The sequence below is a fragment of the Apteryx mantelli genome, chromosome 1 (assembly GCF_036417845.1).
Source record: "Apteryx mantelli isolate bAptMan1 chromosome 1, bAptMan1.hap1, whole genome shotgun sequence".
Lineage (NCBI taxonomy): Eukaryota > Metazoa > Chordata > Aves > Apterygiformes > Apterygidae > Apteryx > Apteryx mantelli.
The window spans coordinates 152,561,833-152,581,041 of record NC_089978.1 but is presented as its reverse complement, the minus strand read 5'-3'; the positions used below and the strand labels follow the sequence as shown (position 1 = coordinate 152,581,041).

Sequence of the window (19,209 nt, the reverse complement as noted above, 5' to 3'; positions counted from 1 at the left end):
GGGTAACGGGCGACCCCCGCCCCGCCCCTCGCCTCGCCTCACGGCCCGCCCCCCCGGTGGGCGTGTCCCGGGCGGGCGCGGGGGGCCAGTTGTTGTGATGAGCGCCAGCTCCACCCCCTCCTCGTGCACCGCCGCGCGGCCCCCTCCCACCTCGGCCCCGCCCCTCGCTCTCGCGGCCTCGCCCTCCCGCCCCAGATGCCCCGCCCCTCTCCCCGCCCCGCGGCCGCCCTTCCCGCCTCCCCATTGGCCTGCCTGCCTGGGGCCACGCCCCCCGTCCCGCAGACCGCACCTCCTCCCCGCCCCCCCTCCCGCCCCGGGCCCCATCTGCTCCCGGCGTCGCGGCGCGGCGGCCGCGTTGCACGGCGAGGGCCGCGGCGCGGGGAGGTGGAGGCGGGCGGGCCCGCGCCGCGGCGGCCGCCGCCCGCCCGCAGCAGGGGCAGCAGCAGCAGGAGCAGCAGCAGCGCCCCCGCCGGCCCTAGCGCCCCCCGCGCCAGCGCGGAGCGGCCCCGCGCGCGGGCGGCAGCGAGGGGGCAGCGCGGGGCCGCCGGGGGGCGGCCGCGGGGCGGCGTGGCGCCGGGGGGCGGGCGGAGCGGAGCGCGGCGGCGGCGGCGCGCAGCCGCCCGCGGAGTGAGGCAGCGAGCGGGCGGGCAGCCGGCGGCCGCGGGAGATGTGCCCGGAGGAGGACGGCGGCTGCGGCGGCGGCGGCGGCGGCGTGGCCGGCTCCGAGGCGGCGGCGGCGCTGGACGAGCTCCGCTCCTGGTGGGAAGTCCCGGCCATCGCGCACTTCTGCTCGCTCTTCCGCACCGCCTTCCGCCTGCCCGACTTCGAGATAGAGGTGAGACCCGCCGCCGCGCCGCCCCGACGGAGCCGGGTCCCGGCGGCGCCGGCAGCCCGCGGAGCCCCGCGCCGCCCCCACGGCTCGCGGCAGTGCCGCGACTCCGGCGCCTCCCCCGGGCGGGCGCTCTCGGTCGTTCGCAAAACTTTCGGCGCCGCCGTCCCGGAGCCGTGTTTCTCCCCCCCCCAACCCTTCCGCGCCCGCCCCGACGGGGCGCACGGCCGGGGCAGCGGGCACGGCGGCGGGGCCGTATTGTGCGCGCGCGCACACACACACACACACACACACACACACACAAAGCGGGGGCGTCCGCGGGTCCCCGCGCCCCCTCCAGCCTTGCCCAAAATGGTGGCAGCGGGAGGCGGGGCCGGGCCCCCCCCGCCGGGCGGACACCCCTGGGGCCGGCGGTGCCGTCGGGGAGGAGGTCGCACCTGGCCGGGGCCCGGCGGCCGGCGGTGCTGCCCCTCTCCGGCCTCCCGGCGGGTCCCGCCGCGGCCCGCTGGCGGGGGCGCGTCCCTAGCGGAGCGCCCCGCTCGTTGTGCGGGGCGGAAGGGAAATTTCGGGGTAGCTGCGGTGCCTCGAACACCTTATCTGTCCGCCACGGATAGACTACTCGCTGTTCTTATGCTTTTTTTTTTCCCCAAAAAAATTTTCTTGTGCAACTTTCCCGTGCGGTTTTTTTTTTTTTTTTTTTTGGTGCGTGTGGCTAATGTTCTGTAAATATTTTGCGCTCTGGCTGCAAATGTTACAAACAAAGTGTGTCGGGGTAGGAAATCTTTTGTGCGTGCGGTGAAAAGCTATTCTTGCCAGCACACTGGCAATAAACCGGGTGAATAACATGGTGGCGTGCGTGTTTTAAAGACAGTAATTGCCCCGTGAATGCGAATTGCAAAGATGCTGGAAAGTTCAATAGGATGTGCGAAGCCCTAAAGAGCACAACGCCTTCAGCAGGATGCGAATTTCTGAAGAGGGGGGAATCCCTTATGCAGTGCGAAATCTTGAAAGGGGGTAAGGTCTCTCAATGATGCAACTTCTTGCGAAAGGGAACTCCCTTCCCCCTCCTATTGAGGCAAAACCATTAAAGGGGGAGGCTCTCCGGCCGGCAGCGCAAAGTCTTGAAGGAACCTGAATTTGCAATGATAAAAGAGCCAAGGCACTAGCCTTTCACCTTTGGAGACAATTAGCATCTGGCTTGCTTCAGAAAACGAAGTAAGTGTGGGCTCCCCTTTGGTTCCTAGAGCACGCTTAGGGTGGGGGAGTTAACATCACTCGGAACAAATTAACCGCTTTTGGGGGTCGCAAGGGGGAGAGGAGTGCTTGCGGGCTGGTGCCGAGGGCGTCACAAAGCACCACTAGCCCACTGAAAACATTGCCAGCAAACCTCCGCGCGCAGGGACGGCCTGCTGCGTTTTGCAGAGACTGGTTTTAAAGGGTGACGTTTTGTACCAGGGCCAGTGGAAATTGCGGTTAAAATCTACGTGCTACAAGGGGACACGTACAGCTGTCAACTTCACATCTTCAGGTGTGCGGAGTGCTTCTCCTTCCCTTTGCCTGCACGGTACGAGCAGTCTAGTGCAGGCTGCTTAAAAATTTGCTCTTCCTTGAAGTTCACCATCTTGTTACCTTTTCCCTGGTGTAGTTGTTCCCGTCTCATCAATGGTTTCAGGGATATCTGGGAATGGTGTGCTGCACAAAGAGCCTACACGGTTTATGGAGTGAAGCCACAAAGGGACTTAGTAACACTTTTTTTTCCTGAGTGTTGCTTTATGTGATTCTTGGTTTGTATTTTATTCAGCTGCATAAAGAAGGCTCCTCCCTTGGTTTCTCACTTAGGAATGCCAGTGTCCCTTCTGGCTGTCTCGCAGGATATTCTGGTGTGTCCCAGGTGGGCTTTGAGTTTCAGGGGCTTCTGAGTAACACAGAGATGGCCATTCTTCTAGGCATCTAAGGAACGCTAAAACTCAAGGCAATATTGGGGGAAAAAATAGCTAGTCACCAAGAATGAAACAGTGCACTCATCTACAGATGAAATTTTCTTGCTCTAGCTTTGGTTATTGCGGGAGGCGCACTTGTGGCTGACGGCAAGTGGTTTGAGACGTTACTGTCCCCTTGGTCAAAAGTTACTGTCCCTCCTCTGGGATGCGGTAACTGAGTGCCCCAGTCCATTTTGATGCAAAGTAAAACAGGTGGGTTGGAGCGAACCTGTTTTCTGATGTATTGAAACAGAAATGGAAAGCTCACGTGGATCACTTCAGAGTATTTCAGCTGAAATGCTCTGACGTTCAAAGTGCTTTGTAGCAAACGTTTGTCCACCTGCATCCCGTGTTGCTACAGGCCAGCCTCGCTCAGGATGCAGTCGGTCGCTCCTGAAGGATATTCTCCCCGACGGGGAGGGCTTAGGCTGGTTCTCAGGCAAGAACCTGGCTGGTACCTTTTTATGCTGATGTTAGTGGAGAGTTTGCTTAACTCCTACAACATTGTTACAATGGTGAAAGTTTTAAACTAACCCTGTAATTGTGCTGGTAACAAATACCCCTTGCTTTCTCAGTTGCTGAGACCTTACTGCACTGTGAGTTTCACTGCTTTGGTCACTGCCGTTCCCAAACTGGACAAAATCTGATCTTTGGATATTTTTTTTTAAAAAAAAAAGCTGTTATCTCTTGGTTTGTTTTTACACCCACCGCCACCACTTTGTTTTCTTCTGGTAGCTCTGCCCGTATTTGGGCAGAAGGCGCTATGGTGATAGGCCATCTGGACCTGTCCCACCCTGACTGAGCAGATCTGCTGATGATATTTGAAAAGTTGGGGGTGGGGGGTTAGTACAGTGAGGCAGCATGGAGCTTTTCTGGGTTTTTTTTTCCCCCTTTCTAAATGCAAACCTTTTGCCCTGTACTTACTGGCCCAAAAGAAAGCGAGCCTTCCAGATGTGGGTTGCCATCAGCAGCTGGATGTGTCAGAAACCTGGGAAGCAGATGTTTTATTTTCTTTCGCGCGGACCGCGGTGTAGCGAGGGACTGGGGCAGGGGTGTCCGGAGTGGGAATAAAGGAGTGCATCCATCAGGCCGGGCCCCAGGCATTGTTTGGGGAGGGGGTGGGCGCAGCCAGCCCCCACGCCAGCTCCAGCAGATGCAGGCGCCTGACGGGGCGCGGGGCTCCGCTTTTCAAATCTCCGCAGCATCACACAGCGATGGGCTCAGGAGGGGTTCGGCGACCACCAGGTCAAAAGTTCAGTGGGCCACGAGCGAGTGCATGTGTGTGCGCTGGGACACGTTCGGGTTCACGCTGGGTTTTGCATGGATCTCTAAGGATGACAGAGGGGACTTCTGCGTTCTTGGGATTTTTTTTTCCCCCTTTATAATGGCTGCCTTGTCAGCCATCTGCTGTACAAAACTTCCGTGCCACTTCAAAAGTGGGCTTTTAGTTGTGTTGGTTTGGTTGTGGTTTCTTTCCTGGTGGCTCATAAAATCTACAGCGAGTGTTTGCCCTTATCTGCTCTAATAGTATTTCAGGGTGAGAAGACCTGTCCACACGGGGGATATCAACCTTTTTTGCAGGCTTGCCTTGGTAGACAAAAAAAAAGATGCTTTCCACAGTCAAATTAGTGCGTGTGATGATAGGAAGCGATTTGTTTCCCTCTTCAAAACTGGACTGCTGTGTGTGACAGCTCTTGCTACAGTCTCTCCTGGACACATGCCCTCCCCTGTGGGACAGAAATGCTCCTGGTAGCTGCAGTGATTGTTTAGGTAGAAAATATTAGGAGAACATTTAATGTTTTCAACTGTATTTCAGCACAACTGGGAAAAAAAAAAATGGAGAGAAGCCAGAGCAGCATGGCCACCCAGCTCTTTGGCATGTGCTCTTGAGAGCGGTGGACTAAACCATTTAAGAACTTCTGCCTTGGTAGGTCCAGAGGAGCGATTTTCAAGAACCTGCTTGAAAATAGTCAAAACGTTGTTAACTTAGTTTATTTGGAAAAGGGGAAAAGCCGCATTACATAGGGAAAACATAAATCTTTTCCTGTGGTTTTTAAAAGCGCCTTTGGGCAAATTGCCTCTGCTGTTAACTTCACTATGGCTTTAAGAAGCTTTTCCTCTCCTCTTTCCCCTTCCTCGCACTTCAGGCTCTGGCTCTACCTTTAGCTGCTCTCCTCCCACCTGAAGAGAGCACTGCTGCTCTTGCACTCCTCTTTTCTCCTATAGCTCAGTATCTGCCTTTTCAGGTCTTGGACAGGCTCTTTCTGTCAGGAATATTTTGTGTCTGTTACAAAGCGGTGGCTGCTACTGCTCCCATGGGTCCCTTGAGAGGAGGAAGAGTGTGGGGAGAGGTAGCAAGGGAGCTCCATGGCATCTCTCACCTTCCCACCTCTGTGCTGCAAATTTTCAGCTGTGGCTGTGTGAGGGAGAGAGCAAAGAAAGAGTTTTTTTCTGTGCAAGTCAGGTAGAACTGTTAAAAACAAACAGTTGTTAACATGTTAAACTTCAAGTGTGTTAGAATTTTAATATGTAGACAAATGTATCCTTTTTCTAGTGAAGACAGAATGGCCAGCTATGCTTGGACTTCCACTGGCCCATGGTATTATGTCATGTTGGGTCTTACTGTATTTCCTCTGTGGAGTTTCTTGCTTTCTGCCCTCTGGGTGGGTCCTGTGTGATCCACGATACCAAAATGCTCAGCCTTCCTGTTCTGTCACTGCTTTGTATGGAGTTAAATGCATAAGCAGTGTGCTACAAAAACTGAGTGTTAAATCTTCATGCCTCTATAGGTCCAGGACTGCATTGTTGTTTGTATTGTAGTAGCATGTACAGCATCTACTGATGCTTCATCGTCCTGGGTAATAGCTGAGATGGCCAGGTAGTTTCTGATTATAGGACTTAGAATCCACTTAAGGCAAGTGCCACAAGTAGGTGTAACATGCAAGTTAAAATGTAAGTAAATTCATGTAGGTGAGCTCTGCTCACACAAGATAAGTTGGAGGTAGTTAAAATGCTTTTCAGTAGAATAGTTCAGATGTTAGGATGTCCTTCTCACCGTTTGCCCGTTGGTGTTAAACATCAGAGTGGAAGTGAGTGGACATCAACTGCTTGGAAAAGGACTGAATAATGGATTTGCTCTCTAAAAACTTAACTCTAGTTGGAGTTAGCACTTGGTTTTAGAAAAAGGAAATTGTTTGAGGAAGGATAGAGCAATTGGCAGTGTAGAGACTTGCACTGTATGGTGAGTAGACAGAGTTGGGAAAAGTGATGATGGGCTTCAAACATGCAGACTAGGAAGTGTCAACCTCACTGTGCAGAGGTATCCATTTATGGACTGCTATGTGAATTTGGGTTATATACTGCTGTCATTCCTCGGTGGAGGAAAAATGTGCTGAAACATAGGGTTGGTGCTGTTTTTATTGCTCTTTCTACCTGTCCCGTTCACCGTTCGGTTTTGTCGCTTCTGTTGTCTGCATCTCATCCCTCTTCCCATGTTTTGGTAGCAATTCTTACTTTGCTGGGCCTCACTTTTGCTGCCTTACTTACTCTGTTCATAATAGAATCATTAACACTCTAAATGTCAGTATTAGGCTTTAGAGTCCATTGAGATTAATGGATGGGGAGGCAGAGAGATACTTCTCAGAGCTGTTGTTTCAAGTGGTCTGCAAATTGGAAAGCATTATATCGGTTTACATTTCACATGCAAGTCACATTTTCACAAGTGTAAATCTTAAACTTTTTAACCACTGTTTACATTTTCTATAATGAGACTGTATAATTGGATGCAAAAAAAAAAAACCCCAAAAAGGAATAGGTAGTTTAGGAGGCTGATATGAGAGTTAAAACCTTATCTTAAGCCTCTGAAAAGAAACCAGAAGTGACTGCACACAGAAAGAAGGGTTTCTGAACAATGGGTAAGGAAGGTTATTTTGACAGCAACATTTTGAATGAATCTGACTTAGGTGGCAGGGAAGTCAGAGAGAATGACTGCAACAGTCTAGGGCAGAAGAGAAAGAGGACCTCCATGAGAAATTCAGAGATTTGGGTAGAGTACGTGGGGTTGATACTATGGATTTTCTGTGGTGATTAGTAGTGGAGGCAATTACCTCTTCCAGCAGCACAGCGGACTCTGAAAAATCACGTCTGTTGTTAGCTGAAGTGTTTGTGCACCCACAAGTTTAACAGTTTAAGCTGAATTGGTTTAGAAAACAGTTTAAGATAATTTAGTGTAAATCCTCTGCTAGAAAAAAAAATGTTCTGTATAGTAGTTTAAATATGACTTAGCAGTTTGCTTTGTTTACAAAGACTTGACTGTCCGCAAACCTATACCAATTTAATGAAGCTGATGTAAACCATTGCATGGTGCATCTAAATTAGGCTTCGAGTTTATATTCTTTTTGGAATTTGCACTAACTAAACCAGTTAAAAGTAACACCTTAAAAGTGTTGCAGCTTTATATGTAGACCTGCTTAACTGTGGTCTTTCTCTCCCTGCGAAGAATACTGTAGAGCTGTGCCATTCTGCCCCTGGCATCTGTTAAGTGCCTGCATGAAGGGTGAAGAATTAACTTTTGTAATGGCAATGGATGCTTTCATAGGCTTCTTTCAGGGAAAATCTCCTCAAGAAAAGGGCTAGGGAGAAACGACAACAGCCAGGGAGTTCAAAGTTCCTGAATTAGAAGTTTATAGTTTTAAATCTTACAGTAGATGTTTATGAAAATTATTTTTTCCCCCTCGTTACCCAAAGAAACAGCATCTGCTGGGATTGTGAGAACAATGCAGCCCAGTGATTCCTCCTTCCTTACAGTAGAGAATCCTGTTAAACACACAACACTGTGCCTTAGAGTGTATCCTTTCAGCAGGCTTGTTCCTTTTAATGGGTGCCCATTCCTGGGGTCTCCATTGTTTCATCAACAATAGCACTAGGGGCAGCTGATTTGGTTGACAGAAAATGTGTTAATTTAACAGATCTATTCCCTTTAGCAAGTCTCCTTCCTATTGTGTCCCCATTCTCCCTCCCTTCCTTGCAAGGAAGGCCGTGTTAGCAGATCCTGTTAGGTGGAGTACTCCTGTAATTAGGAGGGGTTTGGAGTCCTTTGTGTAAAGAACAGAAAACAGCTGATAGAGAAAATTGATTTTGGTGCATTTTGTTTGTCGCCAGAACACATGTTTTTGCTGTACTTTCATGTTTTTTGTGTGTGTGCTTTTAAGTCAGTCTTTACTGGGGACAGGGGAATAACTTGACACTACAGACTAATTACAGTCAAGGTCTTTACTTTGCAAATGTTGCTCTGAGGTGGCCTAACAGCCATATGTGACTCCTTTTAAAATTAGGTCTTTATGGACTCTTATTTTTTATAAATGCCTAGCTAAGATACCAACTTTCTCCTGAAAACAAAGCTGTTAAATATCATCCGGGTTAGGAGTGCTGAAGGCTGGCTGGAGGGGATGGTATGTAAAGTTAATACCACAAGACTTGAAATGCAAGGGGCATAATGTTTCTTAGACCTTCCCTGTTCTAGGGCAGGCCACCAGTGTAACGCAACAATTCAAAGACTGATCTGATTTAGACAATGCAAACCCTTAACGCTAGGTGTACTTAAACTGGTTCAGCTTTTGCCTGTATTGATTTAGCTTATTTCAGTAACTCGCTGCCTATGTGGGGGGCATTCCTTTGTTGCTTTTTAAATCAGTGTGGTTAAATGGGTGCGTTCGGCTCCGCGGAAAGGGCTGCATTCGCGCTGCCGAGGGAACTGTGAAACTTGAAGCTTTGCTTTCGTGGGCAGCCTGCTGCCCGGAGGAAGTCTTGCTCCCTTTCCAGCTCTCACTCTTGACTCTGGGGCCATGCCCCTTCGCCGGCGCCTGCCCTGCGGCGCACTGGGGCTTTGCAGGGCTTGGGCAGGGTTGCTTTCCTGCCGGCGGCGCTCGAGGCAGCATGGGCGAAGCGGTGCGAGCGTGCGGCAGAGGGGAGTGGGACCTCGTGTTTCCCTGGTGGTGAGCTGCCGGGTCAGTCCACCGTGGCCCTCGAAACTCTTGCCTTAGTGCTGCTTTGGTCGCTGGGGCTCCTGGTGTGAGAGCAGCCTCGGAGGGTCTTGTTCCCCCTCATTGGTAAAACCATCAGTTCTCTGACTCTTCCTCCTGTTATGTCTGCTTTAAGGGAGGTGGAGCTTTGCAAGGCCAAAAGGTAGGAAGAAAGAGCTGGGGCTTTTTTGTTGGTTTTTTCTCCATTTCAGGTGAGCCCTGTACACAAGGAGTTTAGGCAACAAAAATGTTTATACATCCATAACACAAAGCATAGAGGTTTGGGGGGGGGGTTTCCCTTTCTTGCTGGGGTTTTTCTTATTTGTTTTAGGAGGCAAGAGGTGAGAGTTCAATTTAGGAGCTTGACTCTTAATAGAGCTTGTCATTGTTGCTAATATAAAACAAATGATGAGCATGTGAGAGGAGTCAGAGGCTCCCTCTTCTGGTGTGCTGTGAAGGTTCAAACACAAAAAGAAATTTGGGGGGGGGGGGGGAGAAGCCCGGAAAGAAAGACCCCTTCCATGTATTTATATGGTATTGTAAAACCCCAGTTAGGCCTAACCCTTACTGAATTAGGCCCAAGATATAGCTTGCTTTGTGACACCTGAACAGGTAACCTTAAGGGGCTCTGTAAAGGCAAAATGCTTTTTCAAATGCAAATTCATTGCATTTGCGAGCACAAGCAAGTCCTGGCTTCATAGGGCTCCTGGTCTGAACGTGGGAGATGGCAGCCCATCATGTCCTCACATCTAGCTTTCCTCAGTGCCCTTCTTCATGTCTCCTCCCAACTGAGTCATCCCCTTGCAAAACCCTTACTTCATCCCACACTGCTCACCTGCTGCTGCTTGGCCCGTTAGTTAGCCAAACCTCGTGCAGGCTGTGTGTGCACTGGCATGCAAACATACAGTCTGGGGGTGGTTGTCGGGGCCAGGTGTGGTGAGTGCTCAGCATAGAAACTGTATGTCCAAGACCTTGGCACTCATGCCGCTTTTGGCCAAGAACACAAAAGTTATTGGTGGGTGATTGATAGAAAATGTGTGCATGGCATAATGTTTTACATAAAGGTTTTTAGAAAACTAGTCCAAGAATTTGGACAAAACATGGTTGTTGAGTTCCCTCTTAAATTAACATGATTTCAGGGGATTAGAGAAGTGACCTTATATCTGTCTTTATTTTTGTATTGTTCATTGGACAGCCTGTGATCATATGGCCAGTTTCACTGTTATACTAGTGTGGACTCATGACCGGGTGTCTGGTGGAACCAGAGGACATGTTCTCAAGCATTCATCCCATGGCAGTTCCTGCCATCCTTCACTGATGGCAGTAAAACTGTTCACCTGAATTAAAAAAAAACAAAAATTTTTTTTTTCCTCTGAGTTATGTTTAACCAGGAGCAGTTCCCCAAGCTGGTTCACTGTGTAGCCCCACAAAGGGTTGCACCAGCATAACTGAAGTAGTGGCACAAGAATGGAAACAGGCAGCAGGGAGGGGAAGGGCTTTTTATAGCTGACCCTTCTGCTGAAAGAAATGCTTGTCACACTGCAGCTCTGGGTAGCAGGTGGAGTGAAACTGTGCAGGTAACAAGAGGTCACGCAGCAAGGGGGGGCATCTGGAGAAGAATCCTTATCATCCTTTGTAAAAGATTTTGGGGGTTGTTTTTCTGATACTAAATCAAGATTTGCTCTGTGTGTTTTTTATATATGTATATATATAAAAACATATTATAGATATACACACTATACATAACACACGCACACATATGTATATATACATGTGCTTTCTAAGAGTTGACATTCTTTAGAAAAAAATATGAATTAAAGTTCATGGCTGTCCTTCAAATTGTTCCTTCCAAAGTCAGGCTGAAACACACAGTTGAAATCAATCAGTTTAATTGTCTTGCACAGAAACAAAGTAGTGAAAAGTTTGATTACCCTTCTTAGAATTTCAGGTTTTTGGGTTTTTTGAACAAACAAACCAACCTTTTTTCCCTAAAGTTTCTTCCAGGCTCTGGTCACCCAGCATACGTGGGTATCTATCCACCAGGATTTGCTTGCCTATTGGTGAGAAAGTCTGAACTGATTGCCCTGTAGGACAGAGCAGCCATGTAGAATAAGCAGGGAATAGCTGTCTCAATTTCTTTTCTTTCAGCCTGATACAAGGTGCCGAGGCACAGAAGACTACTTTGCCCTTAAGATAATTGTGTGTTGGAGAGGATCAAAGGGCTTGAGGGGGTTTTTTGGTTGAAAGAGGATTTTCTCCATGGACAGCTGCAGTAGTGCATTAGTAGTGCAATGGATTATCTTTCCATGATCTGTAGGATCTCAACCAGCTATTGGGGGGCCCTGCTGAAGGCTGCTGCTTGGAGGAGGCAGAGTGAAAGTCCCTGGTGATGGGAGGACCTGTGAGGCCCCCGAGCTCGGACCGCTTGGCTCCCCTGCCCCAGCAGGGTGGTGCTGGATATTCTTAGGCTGCAGATAGTGCTGGAGCATGGTGAAAGGGAGCACAGCTCTTGGTTATGATTAACTGCAGCTGATGCCCAACATCCACCCTGTGTGGTGATGGAAGTGCTTATTAAGGAATGTGAGAAGGGAGCTGATTGCAGCTGCTGTGGTGCCCTATAAAGGGCAGTGTGTAATTTGGGAGGGTGTTACGACTTCCTCGACAGAACAAACTACTCACTATAGTAAGCATCTGCCCTGCCAAATGCCTGGACTTTCTCATTTTGGGAAGTTTTGGATGATGGCTGATCTGCAAATAGCTGCAGCATTGCATGGGTGTCTCTTTGCGTGTGCGGATGGGTATCGGTATCCTGTTCATTGCTTGCGGGGGCACATGCAGTCAGACCTGCTGACCGTGGCAAGGATGGCAAGAGGTGATGGGATGGGACTTGGTGCTATCAGAGGTGGAGATCAGGTCATGCTTTGCCTCCCTGACCTGGTTTCAGTGCTGGGGGACGCAGGGTGGGAATGTGCACCATGGGGTTGTCAAGGAATGCTGGTCCCCAGGTGGCTGCTTCAGTTGCTTGTGCTTAAATAGGGCTCGAATTGCATCTGTGTGCTGGTTAATAAGTGGTGAAACAGCACTGTCTTGGCAGGTCCTGTTGTGTGTTTCTTGAGGTAGCAGGATGCCAGAAACACAGGGGTAACAATAATATCTGGGTAGCCAATATACTTACTCTCTCTTTAGAACTTCAATGACACAAGTTTTATCACTTTTCTTTTGTTGTTCTTGTTGTTTTATAACTTGTAAAGCACAAGCCAGAGGAGCCCAGCTTGGATTTCGGGACTGAAGTTTTTCAGGAGGGTGGTTAGGAAGACTTTTCCCTTGGTAATTGTAAGCTGGACTGGTTTCAGCTGAAATTTTTAAAGAATTAAAGGATGAACACGGACTTCAATATGATGTTGTGTTCTTTTTCCTTGGAAGAGTAACTACAATTTATAATCATTGCCTAATCTGTAGCCAGTTGGCAGGAAGGCTGTTAAGGGATTGATTATTAGTGGATGCTTCATTGTGCTGTCCAAGCCTGAATTTCTTGATCTAACCAGTTTCCTTCATTTGTAATGGCTGCAGTCAGCAAGGAGAAGAGGGAGATGTGTCTTCCCATTTGGCAGTCTTATTTCTTGTTCATGGGATATGCTCAGGAAGAAAGGGTCAACAAAAAGTGTCAACACTTCAGCATTCTCGTAGAAAGCCAGCTGTCTAGCTGGCTGTCTGGAGACTGCTTGCAATTTTTCTGCTGCCTCTTGGGATTCTCTCTAAGTGCATTCATTTTCCATGTGGTGACTTAACAAAACTACTGCCATTTGGTGTGGGTATCCTGGAGGCTGTGTTTTTTTTTTCCTGGGAAATGCAGCTGGAGAGTGGAAGTGTCACCAGAAAGGTGATCTAGCTCTCAGAAACGCGAGTGTCCTGCAACCCAAAGGAGCTGTGGCAGCTCCTATAATTGTAACTGAGTTAGCATTTGAACTAGCAGCAGAGGACACGCAGCAGCAGAGTTGCAGCAGCACAGGATTGAGCTTGGACAGCAAAGTCTGTCCTTGGGTAAATACTCTGGTGGATAGGTCATGCTGAACCACATCTTGCTGCAGCTAGGCTGGTACCAGTACCTGGGCTATCTAATTAAAAGTTGGTACGTGCATGGCTGTGCAAAAAGCAGTTGTGCTGCTGTACTGCAGTGAAGTACCTAGTATTACTGCTTAGGAAGGGGGATTTCTGAGCAGGAGCAGTAGTGCCATGAAGGGGCAGCTCCTGCAAGTGGTGCAGTGAACTTGAACCAGGCTGCTCCCCTCGGCTCAGCGCTGCGGCAGGGGCTTCTGGCACGGGACTTGAGGCTGAGTGATAGCAGTGGGATGAAGACAGCTGAGCTAGTACTTGTGAAGCGGAGGGGTCAGAAACTCCATGCCAGGTCTTAGGAGCACGGTCCTAACCCTCTGCTTTTCTCCTCCTTTCCTCCCCCACTCCCAAGCCCCCTCTTGTGCTGTGTGGAAGTGTCCCAGTTCTTGCAGCTGTGTTAATTGTAATGGGTCATTTAGTCCTGAAATCCCTGTTTAAAAGGGGCAAGTCCTTGCCTCGTGTGACAGCTGCCGCCTTGCACTTTTCCCCAGGCTGGAAATAACTGCATATGACACAGGAGCAGAGAGCAAGGTGGGGGAGGGAGGAGGTTTTTCTGGCTTACTCTTAGCGCTGTAATGGCTTTGCTGTGTGACTCTTTTCCCATGTGGACCATCGCAGAGTCATGCCCCACATATTTAGCAGCGCTCTCAGCTGGCAGTGCCTAGGTGATACAGCGACGGTCTGGCGCTTGAGGCGCCCTGCTCAGAGGCCACTCGTGGCCCTGGCGTATTCATGGACATCTGGGAGCAGGAGGCAAGGGGTGTGCAGCTGCCCGGGAAGCTGCGCTCTGCTGTGCGAAGGCAGAGGCTGTAGGATGCAGGGTGGAAAGGTTTTTACTCTCCCTACTCTCATTCCCCTGTCCAAAACTCAAAGCCTCGAGCTCATGGAAACCTGGCCAGCTTTTCCCCCTGACTGAAGGGCTGTCTCCTGATTGGATTGACAGCTTTGAACTGGAAGACATTATTTCATTAGCCTGCTAATCAGATGCAGAGATTACCTGATTGGCTACTTAATAATTAAATGAAGTTGCCTGTAATTCTTTGAGCACACACAGAACTAATTAAATTAACCCTTTGCTGCCCTCCATGCCTGGGGTGCACTTGTGTGAAATGGAGAGGTCAGCTCTTTGAATGTGGGGACCGTGAGCAGAAGGGGGAAATGGCTGCGATGTAGCCAGGGCTGGACATCCCAGGTGTGTTTCTTGCACAGAGCATGGTGAGGACAAGTAGATGCGTGGTTATACCCTCTCACTGAGTTGATGTTTGGTATTTTACCTGCTCCATGATCAGTATGTCTGGCAATGCTCTACAAAAAAATCTTATCCTCAAAAGACTGGAGAGTGCACTTGGCTTATGGAAGCTGGTGCCCACGCATGTGTGGTAAAGCAGCCGATGGCTTTGTATTGGCTAGCAGAGAGCAAAGTATCAGTGAAGAAAGATGCACTTCACGGTTCTTTAGGAAAAGTAGTCGAGTGAGGTTGGAAGATGTTCTCCTGTACCTCTGAAGCATTCTTCTTCCCCATCCCCACAGACACATAACCCCAAACAAGCCAAATATCTCTACGTTTTTGACAGAATTCCACTAATTAAACTTACTGTTAACTACATACTTCTCTCTACTGCTTCAATGGCTGCTTGAGGAACTGCATTTTGCATGTGCTTACGGGAATACAGGTGTATCTCGTATAGTTATGGGAGGACACATAGGTCATATCAGTGTCACAACTTTCCTTTATTGTAGATTAAAAAAGAATGTGAAAAGAGCAATAGGGAGAAACAGTTTAACAGAACCTACAGTTCTTCCCCACTGTGGCTGTGTTTTTGTTTGGGGGGGAGGAAAAGTAATACAAATTCAAGCAGATTTCTCTGACTGTCCCCCATGACAGCTGACAAACTGATTTGTAGTATAAAGCTGCTGATTTCTAGACCAAACATCTGCTTGTCGCTGGCAGCTTGCATTCCTACCTGAGTCTGTAGTCCCCCATGTTGCAGCTCCACTGTTACCACCTCCAATGCTGCGCCCCAGCTTCAGTTTCTGCAATGCCCGAGGTGGGCACAGGGTTTGAAATTTATAGCAAAAGGCTGATATTTCATAACTCTTGCCATATACGTGTGAGAACATTGTTATACTGTTGAAGACACTCTGCTTTTGATTATTTCATTGCTAGAGTGAACAGGCAGCATCTATAATTTTTTTGTTTCAGTTTTTAGTACTGAGCACTAGGCTGAGGCAGCAGAAAAGCCACCTTATAATCCAGCTCTGCTCCCTTACTGCTGTCGCCTTCTGGACTTTGCCCATACATGTTAAAACAAAACTGTCAAATTAAGCACATTTCACTGTCATCCAAGACTAAACTTGGCAGAAAAGAGCCCTCGGACCTTCTGGCCTAAGTTAACCATGGCTGGCTTCAGTTCCCCTGCTGTTGAATTGCTGCTCATCCGTTCTGAGCACGCAGAATGGCTTTCCCCTTCCCCACGGCCCGCATTGCTAGACCTGTGCTCTTCCTCTCCCTTGAAGGTCGGTGGTAGCTGTAGTGCCCTCAGCATCAGCCAGCCCTCAGCGGAGGGATGAATGCATGAGCCACTGCTTTGTCTTTAAAATCTGGCTTCCACGTGACAGGCAGCCAGAAATGCCTGTGAAAACGGGTCAGGAGGCAGAAGAAAACAGGGAGGATGCGAAACAAAAGGGCAGCTTTCAGGGTAATTAGACAGTTTCAGCGCTCTGTCCAGTGCGGGGCATTTGCTTGTGAGAAATGATCTCCCGTGTTGACTTGCTATAGATCCGGGTGCACCATCAGGGTTGGGAAGAAGAGCAGAGTAAGCCCAGAGAGGGGCTGGCCAGCCTCAGGATAGCACGTTCCTATTGATCCCTGATATTAACAGTCTCCCCTCGCAAGGCAAGCTGTCGGACCTGTTTTCCTCACCAATTGACTTGTGCTCTCTTCTCCATCCCGCCCAGCCAGAGCTAGGGCACCTGCCTGCCTCTTAGGCTGCGTTTCTGGTGGGAAAACTTGTGTGCATTTCATGAGCAAGAGGGCAGGCACAGATAGAAAAAGTGTGCGTTTTGGGGGAGGTGGGGAAAAGCATGTTCAGTGTATGGCAGGGTCAAGCTGGAGCCCAGCTGCAGAAACCAGTTAGGTTTTAGCGTTCTTAATACTTGATGTTATCTTGTGTAAAAGAGTGGTAAGTAAGGCTGGCAGGTCTGTGCCTGATCAGTTGTTGTAATAAAAAGCTATTTTCTGTAGAGATTTCTGAAACAAAGACTATCCTAGTGTGTGGTGGAAGTGGCCATTTAAATGCATCTAACCATAAAGATGTTGCCTGTCTGCAATTTTAATATCAGAGCTGTGGGCCACACTCATGGGGGGGGGGGGGAATCGTGCTCCATAGGACACTGTATGCCTGAATGTCAGAAATTCAGTTTAGGGGTGGTGTTGAGGGAGGCTTTTGCCTCTTCTTTGCCTTCCTCTTTGTTTTTGTTTATGGGTTTACAATATGAGATTAGCATTTCAATGTTACATCTCTGAAGCAAAGGCCCTTGGGGTGTGGTGGAGAGCTGTGCAGCTTAGCTGATTGGGATTACTGCTCCTCTCCTAGCAGTGGTGGTGCTTCTCTGGCTCCAGCAAGGAGCAAAGCCCAAGGCCTTGTATGTGTTGGAGGTGTGCTCACATTGTAGCCATCCACTCAGCAGCACTAGTGCAAAACCTGTAACTGGCCTTGTTTTCAGCCAAGGATAATTTTGTATTGTTTTAAGTTGTAGCAGAAGTTCTAATAAAGGGACTCTGAATCCCAAAGCTGTTCACTTTTTCTGGCTGTAGCTGCTGATCTAACACAAGATACAGAAGCTTTATCTTTGGGATATCTGATTTTTGTTAATTGGTCTTGACTTCTGTTTGATTTGTTAGCCAGTTTGTACAATGAATATGGAGTGCTATATAAACAATATTATGTTGTCCCGTAATGTAAGACAGTTGCATGTGGTTGAGCTGGCAAACCTGAGTCTACACAAGAAACTTCAAGGTAACTTTAGGACAAATAAGTTCATATGCTTATTGCTTCTTTATTATGAAGAAAATGTGAAGTTTTCATTTGTTTTTAAATCCTTCCCCCCAAATGGTTATGATTAAAGTGGTTGTATGGCTTTTTCCCTGTTCGAAGAGGGCACTGTATTCTCGCATAAAGGTCTGTCTCTGAAATCTTTGCAGCTTGTAGCTATTAACAAAAAAAAATGTTCTGAGTCTGAGTTAAAAAAGTATTCCTCCAAACCAACCTTGGTTGTCTCAGGTCAACTTCTAAGTTTTTATTCTAATATATAAGATTTTATGACAGTTATTACTGTGTGCTGCCTCTTTCCTCCTGCTAGAGCACTCACTGTGCACACCTTCATTCCTCCCTTCTGGCCATATAATTGTTTGTCTGCTGTCTGGGCAAGGAGTCGTTCAGGGTGCCGATGTGTTAAGCTGCTGAGAGAATGGGGAGAAATGGGATGGAGGTATTGTTAGGCTGGAAGGTGTTAATTGGTGCTCAGCCACTTGTTTGATTTCTAGACAATTGCAGCAGTGCTTGAAGTTGTGCCTGAGCTGAACAAATGGCAGGGGCTCTGCGAGTTCCCCATTTTCTCCCTTCTGAGTGTGTGTCCCCCCACTCCAGATCAGCCCAGTTGAGCCAAGAGGATGAGCCTGGATGTGTAGGAGTTGGCTGGTGTGTGCTGCACAGGCATTGTCACACCGCGCGTGAACAAATGCAGAGCAGCAGCACAGGGTGGGTAGGGGATGCTGTACTGCATGGGGATGTTTCTGGCTTCTTCGAAGCAGAGGACCAAATGCACTACAGTAATGCATTTTCTTCTGTGGTGTTTCCTGACTAACAGGAAGATGCTCAACCCTGTCCAGGACAGAGCACTCTTGTAGGAGAAATATCCAACTGCCAAATAAAACCTCTTTTTTGTAGTCTAGGGCTCCTGCCCAGAAAGACTGCAAGTGAGGGTCTCTATTCCTTCTGTAGCAAGGGTGCACAGGTCTGACCTGTGGCACCAGAAGAGTAGCTTGCTCTTCTGTAGGTTGAAGAGGAGGAATCCTGTCTCCACTGACCACACAGCTGGGAATTGAGGGACCACTCTGATTTCCCTGTCCAACCACGAGAGCTTCTTCCCAGATGCAGGAAGAAATGGGATGGGGCTGGTATCTGCTGCAGCTTGGAGACAGGTACCTTTTAGGCTGGATGTATTCATGCCTTCTTCCTGCACTGAAAGATCCAAGGTGTGTTGAACGTTACTGAACTACTTTTGCACAGACCCCCTGGCATCCATATCCACACATGCACCCAGCCCCAAATGCTTTTGCGTCACAGTCCTTTGGTCTTTGTGGGTGGAGTATTGCCATGTTGACGTCCTGCCCTGGGTGTCATGGCCTGCTTGGCCGCGCTCATCGTGGTGCGGAGCTAACTTTGTGCTACACCATACACAGAGCGTGGAGAACATAGTGAAAGAAGGCAGCTGAACAGGGAGATGGTGCTAAATGGAGACTGAGACTTCAAAGTGTAAATGATCTGTGGTGAGCATTATGATTGGAAAGCCAGTCGAGACTGACTTCAGGAAAGACTGACAAGGAAACCCCAAAATAGGATCACAGAAATGTGTAGTCAGAAGGAACCTCTGGAGGTCTCTAGTTCACCCTCCTGCTTGCAGTGAGACTGTCACCAGCAGTAGATCATGGTTTTGAGGATGCATAATGCTTTCCTCTGTTCTTTTCCCACCTCCCAAAACAGAGAGCAGGATTGTCACAAGAATGTTTTAAGATAACATTTAGCACTGTATAGTCTAAAACAATTTGCTGAAATACCAGATTGGGCAGGAGGGGTGATAGAAAGAAGGGTGTTTAGTTCTGAGGCAAGAATACACCTTTTGGTTGGTTGGTTTTTTGAAACTCCACTCAGATTGGTAATAAGGGACAGTTGGAAAATGCCTTTTTTTTTTTTTTCCTCATTCTGCAGGGAATAGTTTGTCTTTGAGGGTGGCTGGTGCCTGTGCTCTGATACCTCATTTCAGGAGTCATTATGCGAGCACTTGAAATGGGACCTGTGGGTAAGGAATGCAAAAAAAATAGCAGCTGTTGCCTTACCAGACAGGAAAGTGTGGGTTTTTTTGTTTGTTTTTGCTTTTTAGGGGGAGGGGGGTGTCTCTTGGTTTGTTGTTTTGTGGGAGGGGGGGAGTTTCTTATTTTAGCTAAGAGAAGATAGCCCAAGAATTGTCCTTTGTTTTTTAAGACCAA

The 19,209-nt window shown here is 48.7% G+C and overlaps 1 protein-coding gene across 1 annotated transcript in view; it reads left to right on the top strand.

Moving 5' to 3' along the window:
• The first annotated feature begins 667 nt into the window (after window positions 1-667).
• The window catches only part of CECR2 (CECR2 histone acetyl-lysine reader), a 97,764-nt gene continuing 79,222 nt past the window's right edge, over window positions 668-19,209 (top strand). Inside the window, exon 1 of the mRNA XM_067289856.1 lies at window positions 668-835. Within this exon, the coding sequence (XP_067145957.1) occupies window positions 668-835 (168 nt within the window). The remainder of the gene's footprint in view (window positions 836-19,209) is intronic.